The sequence below is a fragment of the Nycticebus coucang genome, chromosome 1, assembly GCF_027406575.1.
Source record: "Nycticebus coucang isolate mNycCou1 chromosome 1, mNycCou1.pri, whole genome shotgun sequence".
NCBI classification, from domain to species: domain Eukaryota; kingdom Metazoa; phylum Chordata; class Mammalia; order Primates; family Lorisidae; genus Nycticebus; species Nycticebus coucang.
In genome coordinates, this window is record NC_069780.1 from 133,765,187 (window position 1) to 133,781,172 (window position 15,986).

Genomic DNA, 15,986 nt, shown 5'->3' on the forward strand with positions numbered 1-15,986 from the left:
TTTCTGCAGTACAGGAATCAGCTCTTCCTTGAAGGTTTGATAGAATTCTGGAGTGAAGCCATCTGGACCAGGGCATTTTTTGGTTGGAAGATTTTTTATTGTTTCTTTGATCTCAGTGCTTGAAATTGGTCTGTTCAGGAGCTCTATTTCTTCCTGGCTGAGTCTAGGTAGAGGGTGTGATTCCAAATATTGATCCATTTCTTTCACATTGTCAAATTTCTGGGCATAGAGTTTCTGGTAGTATTCAGAGATGATCTTTTGTATCTCTGTGGGATCAGTTGTTATTTCCCCTTTATCATTTCTGATTGAGGTTACTAGAGATTTTACTTTTCTATTCCTCGTTAGTCTGGCCAATGGTTTATCTATTTTATTATTTTTTTTTTTCAAAAAACCAACTCCTTGTTTCATTAATTTTCTGAATGATTCTTTTGTTTTCAATTTCATTGATCTCTGATTTGATTTTGGATATTTCTTTTCTTCTATTGAGTTTAGGCTTAGATTGTTCTTCTTTTTCCAATTCCATAAGATCTCTTGTGAGATTGTTGATGTGCTCTCTTTCTGTTTTTCGAATGTAGGCATCTAAAGCGATGAATTTTCCTCTCAAAACTGCTTTTGCAGTATCCCACAGGTTTTGGTAGCTTGTGTCTTCATTGTTGTTATGCTCAAGGAAGTTAATGATTTCCTGTTTTATTTCTTCCTTCACCCATCTGTTATTCAACAGAAGATTGTTTAATTTCCATGCCTTTGGGTGGGGTCGAGCATTTTTGTTAGAGTTGAGTTCCACCTTTAGTGCCTTACGGTCTGAGAAGATACAAGGTAAAATTTCAATTCTTTTGATTCTGTTGATATTTGTTTTTTGTCCCAGGATATGATCAATTTTGGAGAATGTTCCTTGGGGTGATGAGAAGAATGTATATTCTTTATCTTTGGGATGGAGTGTTCTATATGCATCTATCAAGCACAGTTGTTCTAGGGTCTCATTTAAGTCTCTTATATCCTTGTTTAATTTCTGTTTAGAGGATCTGTCCAGCTCTGTAAGAGGAGTGTTAAGGTCCCCTGTTATTATGGTATTATCATATATCATATTGCTCAGACTGAGTAAGGTCTGTTTCAAGAATCTGGGAGCATTTAAATTGGGTGCATAGATATTTAGGATTGAAATGTCTTCTTGTTGTATTTTTCCCTTGACCAATATAAAGTGACCATCTTTGTCTTTTTTGACTTTAGTTGCTTTAAATCCACATGTATCTGAAAATAAGATTGCAACTCCTCTTTTCTTCTGAATTCCATTTGCCTGAAAAATTGTCTTCCAGCCCTTGACTCGGAGCTTTAATTTGTCTTTTGAAGCCAGGTGTGTTTCTTGCAGACAGCAAATGGATGGCTTGTGTTTTTTAATCCAGTCAACCAATCTATGTCTCTTCAGTGGGGAATTCAAGCCATTAACATTTATTGAGATAATTGATAAGTGTGGTAGTATTCTATTCGTCTTATTTTGTGAGAGTCCATTGCTTAGTTTTATCTTTTGCATCAGTGTGGAGGTTTGGTTCTGTCCTTTAATTTCTGAGTTCTTACTTTGCTGCTGATCCATTGTGGTGGTCAGTGTGCAGAACAGGTTGAAGTATTTCCTGTAGAGCTGGTCTTGTTGTGGCGAAATTTCCTCAATGTTTTTATATCCGTAAATGATTTGATTTCTCCGTCAATTTTGAAGCTTAGCTTAGCAGCGTACAGAATTCTGGGCTGGAAATTGTTCTGTTTAAGTAGATTAAAGGTAGATGACCATTGTCTTCTTGCTTGGAAAGTTTCATTAGAGAAGTCTGCGTTCAATCTGATGGATTTGCCCCTGTAGGTCAACTGGCGCTTACTCCTGGCAGCTTGCAGAATCTTTTCTTTTGTCTTGACTTTGGACAGGTTCATCACAATGTGTCTTGGAGACGCTGGGTTAGAATTGAGGCGACCTGGGGTCCGATAGCCCTCTGAAAGCAGTGTGTCAGAATGTTTGGTGATATTTGGGAAATTTTCTTTTATAATATTCTCTAGTATGGCTTCCATTCCTCTGGGGCATTCTTCTTCCCCTTCGGGAATTCCTGTAACTCGTATGTTGGAACGCTTCATAAAGTCCCATAATTCTGACAGTGACCGTTCTGCTTTCTCTCTCTTCTTTTCTGCCTCTTTTACTATCTGAGTTATCTCAAAGACTTTGTCTTCTACCTCTGAAATTCTTTCTTCTGCATGGTCTAACCTGTTGCTGATACTTTCCATTGCATCTTTAAGTTCCCTGTGACTGTTTCATTTCCTTCAGCTCTGCTATATCCTTTTTATATTCTTCATATCGTTCATCTCTTATTTGATTCTGTTTTTGGATTTCCTTTTGGTTATTTTCCACTTTATTAGCAGTTTCTTTCATTGTTTCCATCATTTCTTTCATTGTTTTCAACATGTGCATTCTAAATTCCCTGTCTGTCATTCCTAACATTTCTGTATAGGTGGAATCCTCTGCATTAGCTACCTCATGGTCCCTTGGCGGGGTTGTTCTGGACTGGTTCTTCATGTTGCCTGGAGTTTTCTGCTGATTCTTCCTCATGGGTGATTTCTTTTATCTGTTTCCTTGCCCTAATTTTCCTTTCACTTCCTCTTGCTCTTTAAGTTCTCGTGCCTGTGGAAGTTGCGGGCGGGTTTAGACGGATTGAACATACGCGACCACTTGCCGGTTTTCCACTGTTTTAGTCCTCCACTTGGGGTCCAGAAGTCTCTCGCTGACTCCCTGTATCCTCTCAGGGGTGATGATAGGCAGATCCTACCAGCCAGAGATGCCTGGAGTCCTATATCCCCAGACTCACAGTGCCCAGATGCAAGGAAGCTGTTACTCGGCTGCCATCTTGCTCCTCCTCCGGTTTTTAATTTTTTAAATGTGGTCTAGTTGTTGTTTCCTGAGATCTCATGCCCACCTTAGTCTCACACCCGCCGCTCCCGGAGTCAGCCCTAATTTTCTTATTTGTAAATTTGGGTTCATAATATCTACTCATTTACCTGCGTGTCTGTGGTATTTTTAGTGTGAAGATTGTTATTAATACATGTAAAATTCCAGTACCTGGTACATTGTGGGAGCCCAGAGTAGCAGGGGGAAAAAAATACAGCTGTTATCACCAAAATTCACCACCTCAGAATTTTGTATCTGGGTGTTAAGTTGGTTATATATACTAGAGGATGTAAAGTCTCTTAGGAACTATGTCTAACAGTGATGTCTGAAAAGTATTGGTTTTCTCCTTATTTAAGAACAAAAGTTTGGAGAAGGCATAGTGTCTTTTACGATCTTAGAAAATAACAATAACAAACAATAATAATGAAGCACTTTCTCTGTGCCCAGGAAGTCCTCTAAATTCTTTACATGGATTATATCATTTAATCTTCACAACAATTCTGTAAGGTTGGGACTATTATTAACTTTCATTTTCTGAAGGCAGAGACACTAAGTAACTTACCCAAGGTCACCCAGCTGGTAAACATATGAGTCAGGCCTAAAACTCAGAGCTGTTTCCTTAGACTGTGCCCCTAGCCCCTTTGCTTGATAGAAGGATATTCCATGTGCTTTTCCTCACCTGAACAAGGTGAATGGGTAAATGTCAGGATTCATCATGTGCATCATAATTTGATTACTATCATGAAAATTAGTCCCAAGAAATAAATTAAATTGCTCTCTTTTCCAATTATATCTTTATTGAAATATTTTACATTTCTATCTTATAATATATTTAAGGAAATTTTTATTCATTATCACATCTAAGATGTTCATTCATAAATTCCTTCCTCTATCAAATTCATTAAATATCTCCTATGTGGATTCCATTATTTCTAGTTTTTTTGTGTGGCCAAATGCATATATAGGTAACTATAATTCAACCTTCAGTATTTAAAGGAAGCAATGAAAGAAACACTAATGTACTTAACTTTTATTCTCAACATAGGTGTTTTTTTCACATCAATTTCCCCCCCCATGCCTTCACAAGATGTTGACCTTTTGCATGTGTCTATGTTTCACTTTGAAGAGAATGCAGCATTCAAACTAGGACTTATTAAGCATATGTATTAGGAGATGATAACATAATTAATTATGAAAGAATGTCTTGCCTTATAAAAGTTATCTTACATATAGTTATGTAATCTACTAAATGAAGAGGGCATACTGGATATATCAGTGGGGAAAATAAAAAGTACTGAGGTCAAACAATTCTTGTTATTAGTTATTTTGTTAGGTCTGTTTTGCTTTTTCTACAGAGATGTTTTTAGCTCTCTTAAGATAATATTTGGTTTCTAATATGGAAGTTATAAATTATAGGCATATTATATGTGCCAATTTTAACATAAAATGTTTGCATAATCATCTTACTCCATTTGGTTTTCTCGTGGTGAAGGACTTACGGGTTTTAGAAGTCTGGAGTTGATTTTCTCTTTTTGTTTACAGGTCAGAGGAATACCACTGATCCATTAGATGCAGAGGATGTACACCAGCACAAGGTATATCTGTGCTTAGTAATAAACATTTTTATGAGATGTAACTGCTGGTTATTGTATAGCCATTAGAAGGAAAAGAAAGACTTCTGGAATATTAGCAATAGCGATTTCACATTTGCTTCTAAGCAAATAATTACATGAGATCAAAGAGTTTTGGGCTGTTAGCTTGGGAAGCAGTTGAGTAAATGTAGCATATCTGGGCACACTAATCTACTGGTAGCCATTTCCTTTCTCATCCTCTTTATGGAGCCTGAGGTTTTTCAACCATGTCACATTTCCTGTGGCCTAAATATAGTGCCACCATCAAAGGTGTCAGTCCATCCCGTTAGACTTTACATGGTACGCAGTTACTCTTTATCTGGTGCTTAAGTTGTGGTGAGTCAAAGGAAGCAATGTTCCTGTTTTAATCTTAGCAGCCCACAATAATCCTTTCATGCCAATTTAGGAGCATATTTGTGTTCTTATATTTAAATCCCTTTACTACTGAGGAAGAAATCTTCCTAATTCTAGGTTTAGCTACATAACAACTGGGAAGAGTTTCTCTAAATCATTTTCTTGTAAAGAAACTTTGATTAGTTTAAAAACCTATACAGTTTAAGTAGATTTTGTATTATGTATAAGATTAATAAAAAAGGAATTAAAATGTACATTAGGAAATAAAGATTAGTGTACATACTGACTCTAAATCTATTACATTTATCTTTCTTCTATTAGTCTACTTTTTTGAAATAATGGGTTAGCTATATCACTGCAGGTCCCGTGGTCAGATATAAAATTGAATGGAATAATAATTTATCAATAATATACATTGAATTGAGTATAGAACTGCAAATGAAAATTAAAGCTAACTATATATTTTCTTTCTTTAGAAACCAAAATTCAGTTCTAAAAATTGCATTTGGTTTGTTCATAATGAAAATTCCAACAGACAGAAGCCAGAACACATAAAAGTCAATAAAGAAAACAAAGAGGATTTATTTATAAAAAAAGAAGATGTATATGAACATTACCACAAAGATTCCAAAAACACAATATTGTATAAATCCAAGCATAAACAATCAACTGTTAACCAGATATACTCTACAGGACCCAGAAAAGGCAATTTTTGTAACATCAAAGATCTCAGCACAAAATTATCTAAAGGTAAAGGAAGAAGAAACACACAACATAAAAGGACTCAAGTAGATGATGGAGACAGCAGTCCAAGAAAAACACTAGCTGTCTCTTCTTCCAGGAGAATAACCAGGGGAAGAAGCAGATTGGTTACTTGTCAGCAGCGTATTCACCAAACTCTTGATGGCCTTTCAGAAGAGGCAAGTAAACATTCCAGCCCAACTCCGTCAAGCTTGAAAAATAAATTAGATAATGATATTGAGGCTTGTTCAATTTCCAAAGAGACACATACTCACAGTATAGATTTATCAGATAATCAAGAAACACAGTTCTTGGAATTAGAACCCATTGATCAAACTGAAGCTATTTCTCTCTCAGGACTTTCATTACATAAAGAAATCAAGTTACCAGTTGTTACTACAGATCAGCCACCTTATACTCTCCAAGAACAACACAGTAGCCCTTATAAATCTCATGAAAACAGTAACTCATTTCAAAAAGATAAGAGACTTAATAAATGGGAAAGTTCTTTCCCATCATTTAGAAAGAGAAATTTTCATGATGACAATGATGGTGATGATGATGATAGTGATTGCTCTATTTCTGAGAAGACTGTAACATTTAAAAAACTGATATGTTCTACAGATTACAAAAACCCCTGTAATGACAAAAAGAATGTAAAAAATAGAGAAGAAACAGCTTTACAACAATTTTCGCCTTCTGAAGACCATTTTTCACAGGAAAATGAGTTAAAAGCAGACAGCCTAACCACACTTCCACACCAGGAAGCTGTTGATTTTTCTGATTCAGATAATACAGTCATTTCTGGGCATGTAACAAATTTTGAAGAATGCATGTATGAAATTTCTCTTGATCACTCAAACAGCAATCCTAAGCAAACTCAGATGAGAACACTTTCAACACATGAGGTTTCAGAGTTGACTAGTCATGTGGATTTATTCAAAAAGACTCAGGATTACAGCCTCAGAACACCAACTGCTTTAATGAATCAAACAGATACACATATTGTGGAAAAGGTGACAAAAAGACTAATTACTAAAAGGAATTGCATTGAAAAAGGCCAGAAAACAAGTTCTTCAAATGGGCCTTTATCCACAATTGTTCACTTAGAAACAACTAAAGTTGAAAAGGGGAGACAAAATCTTCCAGAAAGGGAGATGATGCATAATATAGATTTTCATTCTACTGATAGTATGAATAAAGAATTGACAAGCATAATACAACTTGATCAAAGAGAAGAGAAAGAATCTTCTCACAAACCAGGTATAAGAAGTATTACTCAATTTGTACAATTTCCTATAGATTTACTTATTTTTATAGACATTTTTAACTGAATTTTACTTAACCTATGTCCAAACCAAGAAAAATGAGGATATGTGGGCCATTATTGGTGATGCTGCTATGGCTAATAGTTAAGTGATAGTGTTTACTTTGAAAATCAGATCATTATTAGAAAGATGGCTACTAAACTGATATTGATAAGTTAATAAACAATATTTCTACCAATTTTATATTTCCTTTTAATATAGCACTTATTTGTTATCGGGAAACAACATTTTAATAGCAGGAAATTGTTAGTGCTATTGATTTAAACTATTTACTGAATTCCCATCAGAATTGTAGTCAGCAAAGTTTACACTTTTTATATAAAAACATTTTTAATAGCTTCCATTCGCTTAAACAATCTAGCTTGTTCACAGAATAGAAACTCTAAAAAATGTGCATTTTCTCTTCTAGTTATATAACCAACTGTTAAGGAGAACTACAACACTGATATTGTAAAATGTTTGTGTTTCAGATGAGAAATTAACTAATACCAATGGAGGTGAAAGTTCTATAAGAAATTGTAAGGAGAAAGAAGAAGGAACAGAGTCAGAAATTCACATGCCTACTGATATCCAAGAACACAAGAAAGTTCAGAGTTTCAGAAAAAGACAAAGGTTTTTGAAAGCTCCCTACAACCAAGGTTTGTATTCCTGTAATTATAGAGGTAAAAGTTTACATAATCAAACCCAGCAGTCCACTCTACTCATAGAATTTCTAAACTTTCAGATATACTGTGTTTGTTTTTTTAGGTACTCACTAAGTTATAAGATTATTTCAGAGATATTTATTGTTAAGGCGCCGCTTGAGAATACTTTAGTCTTCAGATATATTCTTGCTTTCAGATGTATTTCTGCCTATGACTTCTAGTTCTCTATATTAGAGGAGATAAGGAAAATAGCAGAGACGTTAGCAATATTCAGTGGTGGCAGCAGGGATACATTGTGCCAGATCCCCACTTCTATTCAGCCCTTGCAACATAAGGGGACTTAAAGAAGCATAGCCACTAGTTTCTTTGTATTGGATGAATGAACTATGTGTGTTTGGCAATATGGACAAGCTAACTATCATTTGATAGTTCTTGGAGATAGTTCTGTGATGACCAATAGGCAGGTCCACTTCAGCTTAAATGGTAAGCACTAAAAGTTGATTTATCTACTGTCTGTTAAGGTGGGAAGGATACTGGATTAGTCATTCTCTATGATTTTCTAAGATTCTCTATGAATCTTCTATTCTCTCCCTCTCCTATAAACTGAAGCCCATCTTTATACTGAACTTCCTAGGCTGGGTTGAATGGTGGCCCTCCAAAACATGTCCTGTCCTAATCTCTGGAACTTGTAAATACTCTCTTGCTTTTGAAAAAGAATCTTTGCATATGTAATCAAGTTAAAGACCCTGAAATAAGGAGATCATAGAGGATTATCCAGGTAGCCCCTAAATGTAAGATAAATAGGAGAAGAGATGATGATCTGAAGATACAGGCAAAGGAGCAATGTAGCCAACTAGCCAAAGAAGCCAAGAAGTTGCTGACAGCCATCAAAAGCTGAAAAAGGGCGGTGCCTGTAGCTCAAAGGGGTAGGGCGCGGGCCCCGTATGCCAGAGGTGGCAGGTTCAAACCCAGCCCGGGCCAGAAACTGCAAAAAAAAAAAAAGCTGAAAGAGGCAAGAAAGGATTCTGCCATAGAGCTTCTGAGGGAGTGTAGTCCTTCTGACCCTTGGTTTTGTCTGATCTCTAAATCATGACAGAATAAATTGTTTTAAGCCGCCCAGTTTATGGTAATTTGTTACAGCTACCACAGGAAACTATATACCTCCCTAGCAGCACCTAATCATTTTTAAATGTACTTTTTTTAATATGTCTGTAACTCCAGTAGACTGTGAACCACTTGAGCAGAAAATTGAACTGCCCCAGAAGTAAGAATTGCAGATATTCACATCTATTTAGCAACACGAACACAGGCTTACCTCCTGATCATCCAACAGTGAATTTAACGAGGCTAAGAGTTCAGCCCCCTTCTCTCACCCTCCATAGATTTCCACTCAGAATTTTAGTTCCTTTCATTTAAATACGAAAGTATAGCCAAAGATTAATAAGTATTTGCAGAAAGCCCTTGTCAAATTAAACAGACCAAAGGACCTCAAAAGTAACAGAAACAAAGTATAATAAGAATCAAAATATCGAAAATGTAAAAAAAAGAAAAATAGAAAAGGACAGAGAACAATACAGAGCTCTGAGATATTAAAAACATAATGGCAGAAATTAAAAAAAAAAAAACAGTAGATGAAGCTCTAAAAGTCTCCTACAAAGGACAAAAGAAGAAAAAGCTAGAAAATAGAGAAAAGATAAGCAAATTGGAAGATCACGCCAAGAAATCCAGGGAGAACAGTGATCAAAAATCATCAAAGTAATAATACAAGCAATGAAAAGACACGAGTTTCCACATTGAAAGGCCCAGTAAGTGTCCAGTACAATGAGCAAGGCCCCTCACTGTGAAATTTCAGAACAGGGATAAAAAGAACATCCTAAAAGTTTCCAGAGAGTAAAAAACTGGTTATATACAAAGGAGCAGAAATCTGAATATTTCTTATTTCAGATTTCACTTTGTACTTATTGATAGTAACACCAGATTCCAAACTATGGTGAACTTTGTAAAGAGATTTAGTGTAAGTGCTGTTTGCTTCCTTTGAACTTCTGCCAGATTTTGTTTTAAATTTTCAATTAAATGCTGTAGAGATGACAGTAGCATTGAGTTATTTTTGAGTTTTTGCTCCACAATGTTTTATCACATGGCTACCTTCTTTGTTATAAACATATCAGGGACATTCACAGAAAGAAATAATAATTGGGGGAGGCGCCTGTGGCTCAAAGGAGTAGGGCACCAGAGGTGGCAGGTTCAAACCTGGCCCTGGCCAAAACTGCAAAAAAAAAAAAGAAAAGAAATAATAATTGGGAGGGGGTTTTAAATTCAAACTTGTAATCTGCAGGCCCACCATCTTAGATATTTTATGACTTTGAAATATATTTGCCCTCTCTCTGTTTTTATACACACACACACACACATGCATGCACATGTCTTTAATTCTTCCAGTAAAGAATTTTTGAGTGCCAGTCTCTAATGAGCAGTATGTTTTTGGTGGATTTGAGTGGATACTACTATCAATCTTCCCTATGATTCATATGAATCTATTTTTAGAGAATAATCCCCTAAGTTTTTATGTCTTGCCCTGAAATTATATGCATGGTTGACAACATTTAGGAAATAAAGGGCTAGAAGAGTCTCAAAGTTTAATGCAGTGGCTCTCAATCCTTAGTTTGCATCAGAATCTCTTGAAAAGCTTGTTAACACATAGATTGCTAGACCTTACCTTCAAAGGATCTAATTAGTAGGTTTATTAGTTGTCTGTGTTGCTGCATAACAAATTACCACAAACATAATACCATGATTTAAAACAATACACATTTATTATCTCATAGCTTCTGTAGATTAGGAATTGGGCATGACTTAGCCAAGTCCTCTGACAGGAACTTTCATAGTCTGCAGTCAAGGTGTTGGCCACGACTAGGGTGTCATCTGAAGATTGGACCAAGGGAAGATCCACTGTCAACCTTATGTGGTTGTTGGGAGAATTCACTTCCTTGAGGCTAGTTGGACTGAGGGCCCCATTTCCTAGCCAGCTATTGGCTGGTGGCCCTCCTCAGTTTCTTGCTGCCCTGGCTTCTCCAGAATGACTTCTTGCATCATCAAAGTATAGAGACTGAAGAAAGGACAGAAAACATTTCAATCTCTTATAAACTAATCAAGGAAGTGAAATACCCTCAGTGTTGAAGTATTCTATTGGTCAGAAGTAAATTATTCAAGAAGAGGGGAGTACAAAGCCATAAATAGCAGAATATGAGGATCATTAGGAGCCATTTTAGAGTCTGCCTTCCAGAGTAGGTTTGGGGTAGACTGGAGAATTTGCAATTCTAACAGGTTTCCTCAGTGGTACTGATACTACTGATTTAATGAATATTCTTTTCCATTTCATCTTCCTAACCCTTTATTTTGCCTTGCTTCTTAAGTTCAAAGTTTCTCTGATACAATTTTTACAGAAAATAAACTTCAGATTTCTGGTTTTAGATTGGTGAACTGGGATAAGAGAAATCAATTCAGGGGTGGGGAAGGTAACTTGGAGTCCCAACTTTTCTATATGTAAATGTTTTGATCATTCTCCCTATTTCCTGCCCCAGTCTATACACCTGCCTTTCATGGTACCTGATGCCCCAAGTTCAGAGTGCCTAGATTCAGACTGGTCCTATTTATAATGCTCGTTGTAGGTACTTTGGGTGGGACATTCCCTACTCTGCCAAGTTCATTCACTTTTCTCCATTAGTGACTTTACAATTTCCCCAAATTTATTGACGTCTTTGTTCTCTGTTGTTTCCTCTTCTATTTTCTATATATAGTACTTTTAAAATTCATTTCAGCATGGTTTGGGCAGGAAACAGGAAAAACACAGAATTATATGTTTTTTAGTCTTGCCAACTTTTCATCGCAAAGAAAAGATTAAATAAAAAAAAGAATCCTTGGACAATGGATCCAAATCCTTGTACTTTTTTATGAAAGAAAAACAGAAAACCCAATAGGCCATAGATTGCATTTGTTACCTGGGTAATTAGGAATACACCTATTGACATACAGAACAGGATTTTATAATACCACAATTCATTTTAAGAAACATTTTAGCCATTGCTAAACGACTGAGAGTGAGATAAGCGTAGAATGAAAGCAAGTGTGTTTTAATCAAGTGTTTGATAGAATGACTAAACACTAGAGTGAATGCAAGTAATGTGCTGAGATGCTCTATAATTTCTTCACAAGTTATACTTTAAAACAATAACAGCAATAATAATATTAATTGATTGATGTTTCTGTGTAGTCCACTCTGCTTATGATATTTTGAGAAAATTGTTATGTATTTTCTAAGATCCTTTATAGTAATCAGAATTTGGTAGAAAAGACGCCTCTATTTTGCTTGTCAAATTTACAGGAATGAAAACAGCTGGGATCAATAAGAGGCATGCCAAAGGGGAAAGTCAGCTTCATTTGGCTGCCAGAAGAGGAAATTTGTCTATGGTAAAATCTCTAATAGAATCTGGAGCAGATGTGAATCTTAAAGACAATGCAGGTTTGGATCCTTTTAGTTTGTTTCTATAATCTGAGCTCACTAAAATACACATTTCAAAACCTCCTCCCAAATTTGAGCCTAACTAGTGTATAACTGATAACTTTGAACAATCTTTTTTATATTATAATTTAGTTGAATAGTGAGATTTATCATTGCTAAAGTAACTTTCTCCTTTGGAAAAGTTTTTAACATCCATTTGGGAGCATTCAGTGAGGTCATACAGAGTAAGGAATTTTCCTTGAAAACTTTAATTCTATCCCCTAACCTTGGAGAAATTGCAACATTTCTCATTTTACTGTCCTTTCTTCTCTTTTGTTTTTTCTTTATAATGTTCCTGTTTCTGATTTCCCTTATTTTCATTTTAAACCTCCATTTAAAAAAATTATCTTCTTACATTTTGCTGAAGCACAAAAGAATCTTGTGTGAAGAATTCCACAGGGAAATACTCAAAGGTTTATCACATCAGATGTCATTTTAAAAGAGAAGTGTGATGATGATGCAAATATACAAAGATGAATGTCAGATATTTTAATATTTGAGTTAAAACAAATTGAAACGATTAGTATTTACTGTGGTGTCATTATGTTTTACATTCCAAGAGTCTTCTGCTTTGGTACTTATTTCAAGTATTTGTGATGAGATCAATCTGTTTTCAAAAATGAAACTTACATATTTTAAACCCATAGTTTTTAGCATTATTTCTTATTCAATGCTTAGTATGTACATATGAATCAGCATAGATATTAATTCAACAAAACCTAGTACAAAGATACTACATGAATGTTGATTTGTAAGGAGCAGATTGGTCTTGGTTTTGTTTTGTTTTTTTTTCCTTTTTTAGGTTGGACACCACTTCATGAAGCATCTAATAAAGGATCTAATGATATAATTGTGGAATTATTAAAAGCTGGTGCTAATGTTAATTGTGAAAATTTAGATGGAATTCTGCCCTTACATGATGCTGTTGCAAACAATCATTTAAAGGTATAGTGCACATCAGATTAGATTTCTATTGCTTTTCTTAGGAAAATGAGTGAAGAAAATGAATATATTTTAAGCTGAAAACTAAAATAATCTAAAAACCTATTTAAAATTATAAATGAACATCCAATATTGTATATGGATTGGAAAAACAACATATATTGCTATCATTTTTCCATTGTTTCTTCATTACATAATTCATGTAAGTTAGAAGAAAGAGTAAGCACAGGCTATAAGTCTAATACATTCCATTTTAACATGGTCAAAGATGATATGCTGTCATACACAGACTCTAATTATAGTGATGATACATGTTACAGATAGACTTTTTTTTAACTCAGAATTTCTCAATGGGTTTAGAGCAACAACATGAGTTGTTTGTTTCCTGGATGTTTGTTGTATCCTTTTCTCCCTTATTTTTCATTATTCAAGCAGCTGTGGTAAAATTATCACAAGAGAAGATCTCTAGGGTCATTATTTTAGGGCACTGAATTTCAAATCTAGACCTTAAAACTCTTCTCATATTTAAGCTCATCTTTTTATTTGACAAATCTTGGGAGGAAATTTTTATTATTATCAATAGGCAATATATACTTTTGAGGAATAATTTATTGGTTTTGGAAATTAGTAAAGGAAACCACTACCAACAACAAGAATAATGTCCATAGTGACTACTTTTGACTGAAAAAGCCCTTCGGCTTTTAAGTATTTAAATTTATAAAGAGTAGACAAATTCTCAAAGCTTGGGAGAGAATTTATAAAGAATAGACAAAATTCTTAGGGTTACAAGATGAAGAAAGCAAACAGACTCATTAAAGTGATGAACCTACTGGTTATTTGTATGGGGAAAAGGCCACTTAAATGAAACCACTTAAAGGTCAAATTTTCATAGTGGGAAAATCATGTTTTGGGACATTATCCCAAAAATGTCTCATAAAACAAGAGAAAATTAATTCTCTTTTTTGTATTGGTGTTGGGAGTCACCAGTATTACCCCTTCATTTGGAGATTTGTTAGGACTTTTAGAACTTAGTATATAGTTGTGCTATGGCCAAGATTTATTATACCAGTGTAGACCAGGGTTTTGTAACCTTCACATTATTGACATTTGTGGCTGGATATGTCTTTACTGTGGTGTACTGTCCTCTACATTGTAGAATGTTTAGCTTAGCAGTATATCTTACCTCTACCCACTATTTGCTAGTGGCACCCACATTTTCCAGTTATGACAACAAAAAATGTTTCCAAAAATTGCTGTTTATATATGGGGGACAAAATCATTCCCAACTGAGAACCACTGAGTTTTATATATAGGACATTGAACAGAATAAAGCATCTAGAAATAGACTCTCACATATGTAGTCAGTTGATTTTTGATAATAGTGCTAGGCAGTTCAATAGAGAAAGCATACTCTTTCAACATATAGAGTTGGAACCTTTGCATTTCCATTCGCAAAAAAGAAATAAATCTCAAAAAACTGAATACTTGGTTTTTACCACATATAAAAATTAATTTAAAATGGATTACATCCACTTGGCCTGGTTCTACATACCCTCTGTGCTATCTGGAGGCCTGGAAATTACTCTGCCCTAGTCCCCACAATTTGCACCTGTGTACTTCTCCTGGAGGCCTGAGGACAGGCCCACCCAATCTGCAGCTACCAGCACAGCTGGGACCCACCCATACATGCTGCCTGTGTGCCTGGGAACTGCTCTGTTTTAGCCCATTGCAGTAATACCAGTGTGGACTGCTTAGGAGCCAGAAGATTGTTCCATAATTGTTATTGCCATTGTCTACACCACACCCAATACACAGGGGCTTAAGGAATCTCCACCTGCCTAGTTTACTGCTGTCACTAGAAGCATGCGAAAAAGCCCCAAATTCAATCTCCCTGGATCTGTTAACACTAGCTCCAGCAGTACCACCTGAGGTCCGCAAAAAAGGCATGTTCGATGTACCACCGCCACCACTGGAGACCAAGAACTTGGCCTACCTGGCATCCCCATCCTCAACAAAACTTAAGCACAGCCTCTATCCTAAGCAACAGAGGAAATCCCAGATACCACTGAGGATGTTTCAGCCAAAGAAATTATGGAGAGATTAACACTACTACCTATACCTAGAATCAAAGCCAAAATCCCCTACTCAAACAATGCCATAGATAACATCTTCAGAAAAAAGTCCTCCCCATAAAAACAAATTCAAAATATTAAAAGAAGCAACTCTTATACCAGATGTGCAGATATCAAGGTAAGGACATGAGAAATATAAAAAAGCAAGGAAGGAGGCAGCGCCCATAGCTCAGTGGGTAGGGCATTGGCCACATATACCTAGAGTGGCAGGTTTGAACCCAGCCCAGGCAAGCTAAAATAACAGTGACAACTGCAACAAAAAAAAAATAGCCGGGCGTTGTGGCAGGCACCCGTAGTCCCAGCTACGTGGGAGGCTGAGGCAAGAGAATTGCTTAACCCCAAGAGTTAGAGGTGGCTATGAGCTGTGATACCATGGCACTCTACCCAAGGCGACAGCTTGAGACTCTTGTCTCAAAAAAAAAAAGCAAGGAAGGAAACATGACACCAAAGGAACACAATTAATTCTTCAGCAACAGATTCCAATGAAAAAGAAATTTAGAAAATCTTCAAAATGATATTAAAGAAGCTCAGTGAGATACAAGAGAATACCGATAAACAATACAAAGAAATTAGAAAAACATTTGGAATGAGAAATTTACTAACAATAGCTATTATTATAAAGAAGAACTAAATAGAAATTCTGGAAATAAAGAACTTATTGTATAAAATAAAAAATATACTTGAAAGCTTTGATAGACTAGATCAAATAGAAGAAAAAATTTAAGAACTTGAAAATCAA

The 15,986-nt window shown here is 35.5% G+C and overlaps 1 protein-coding gene across 2 annotated transcripts in view; it reads left to right on the forward strand.

The window, feature by feature from the left end:
- ANKRD31 (ankyrin repeat domain 31) overlaps positions 1-15,986 on the forward strand; it is a 216,026-nt gene that overhangs the window by 122,761 nt on the left and 77,279 nt on the right. Inside the window, exons 13-17 of one of the 2 annotated variants that reach the window (XM_053596250.1) lie at positions 4,460-4,512; positions 5,379-6,906; positions 7,442-7,609; positions 11,997-12,134; positions 12,976-13,118. In XM_053596250.1, the coding sequence (XP_053452225.1) occupies positions 4,460-4,512; positions 5,379-6,906; positions 7,442-7,609; positions 11,997-12,134; positions 12,976-13,118 (2,030 nt within the window). The remainder of the gene's footprint in view (positions 1-4,459; positions 4,513-5,378; positions 6,907-7,441; positions 7,610-11,996; positions 12,135-12,975; positions 13,119-15,986) is intronic. The other variant, XM_053596252.1, reaches the window with a different exon arrangement.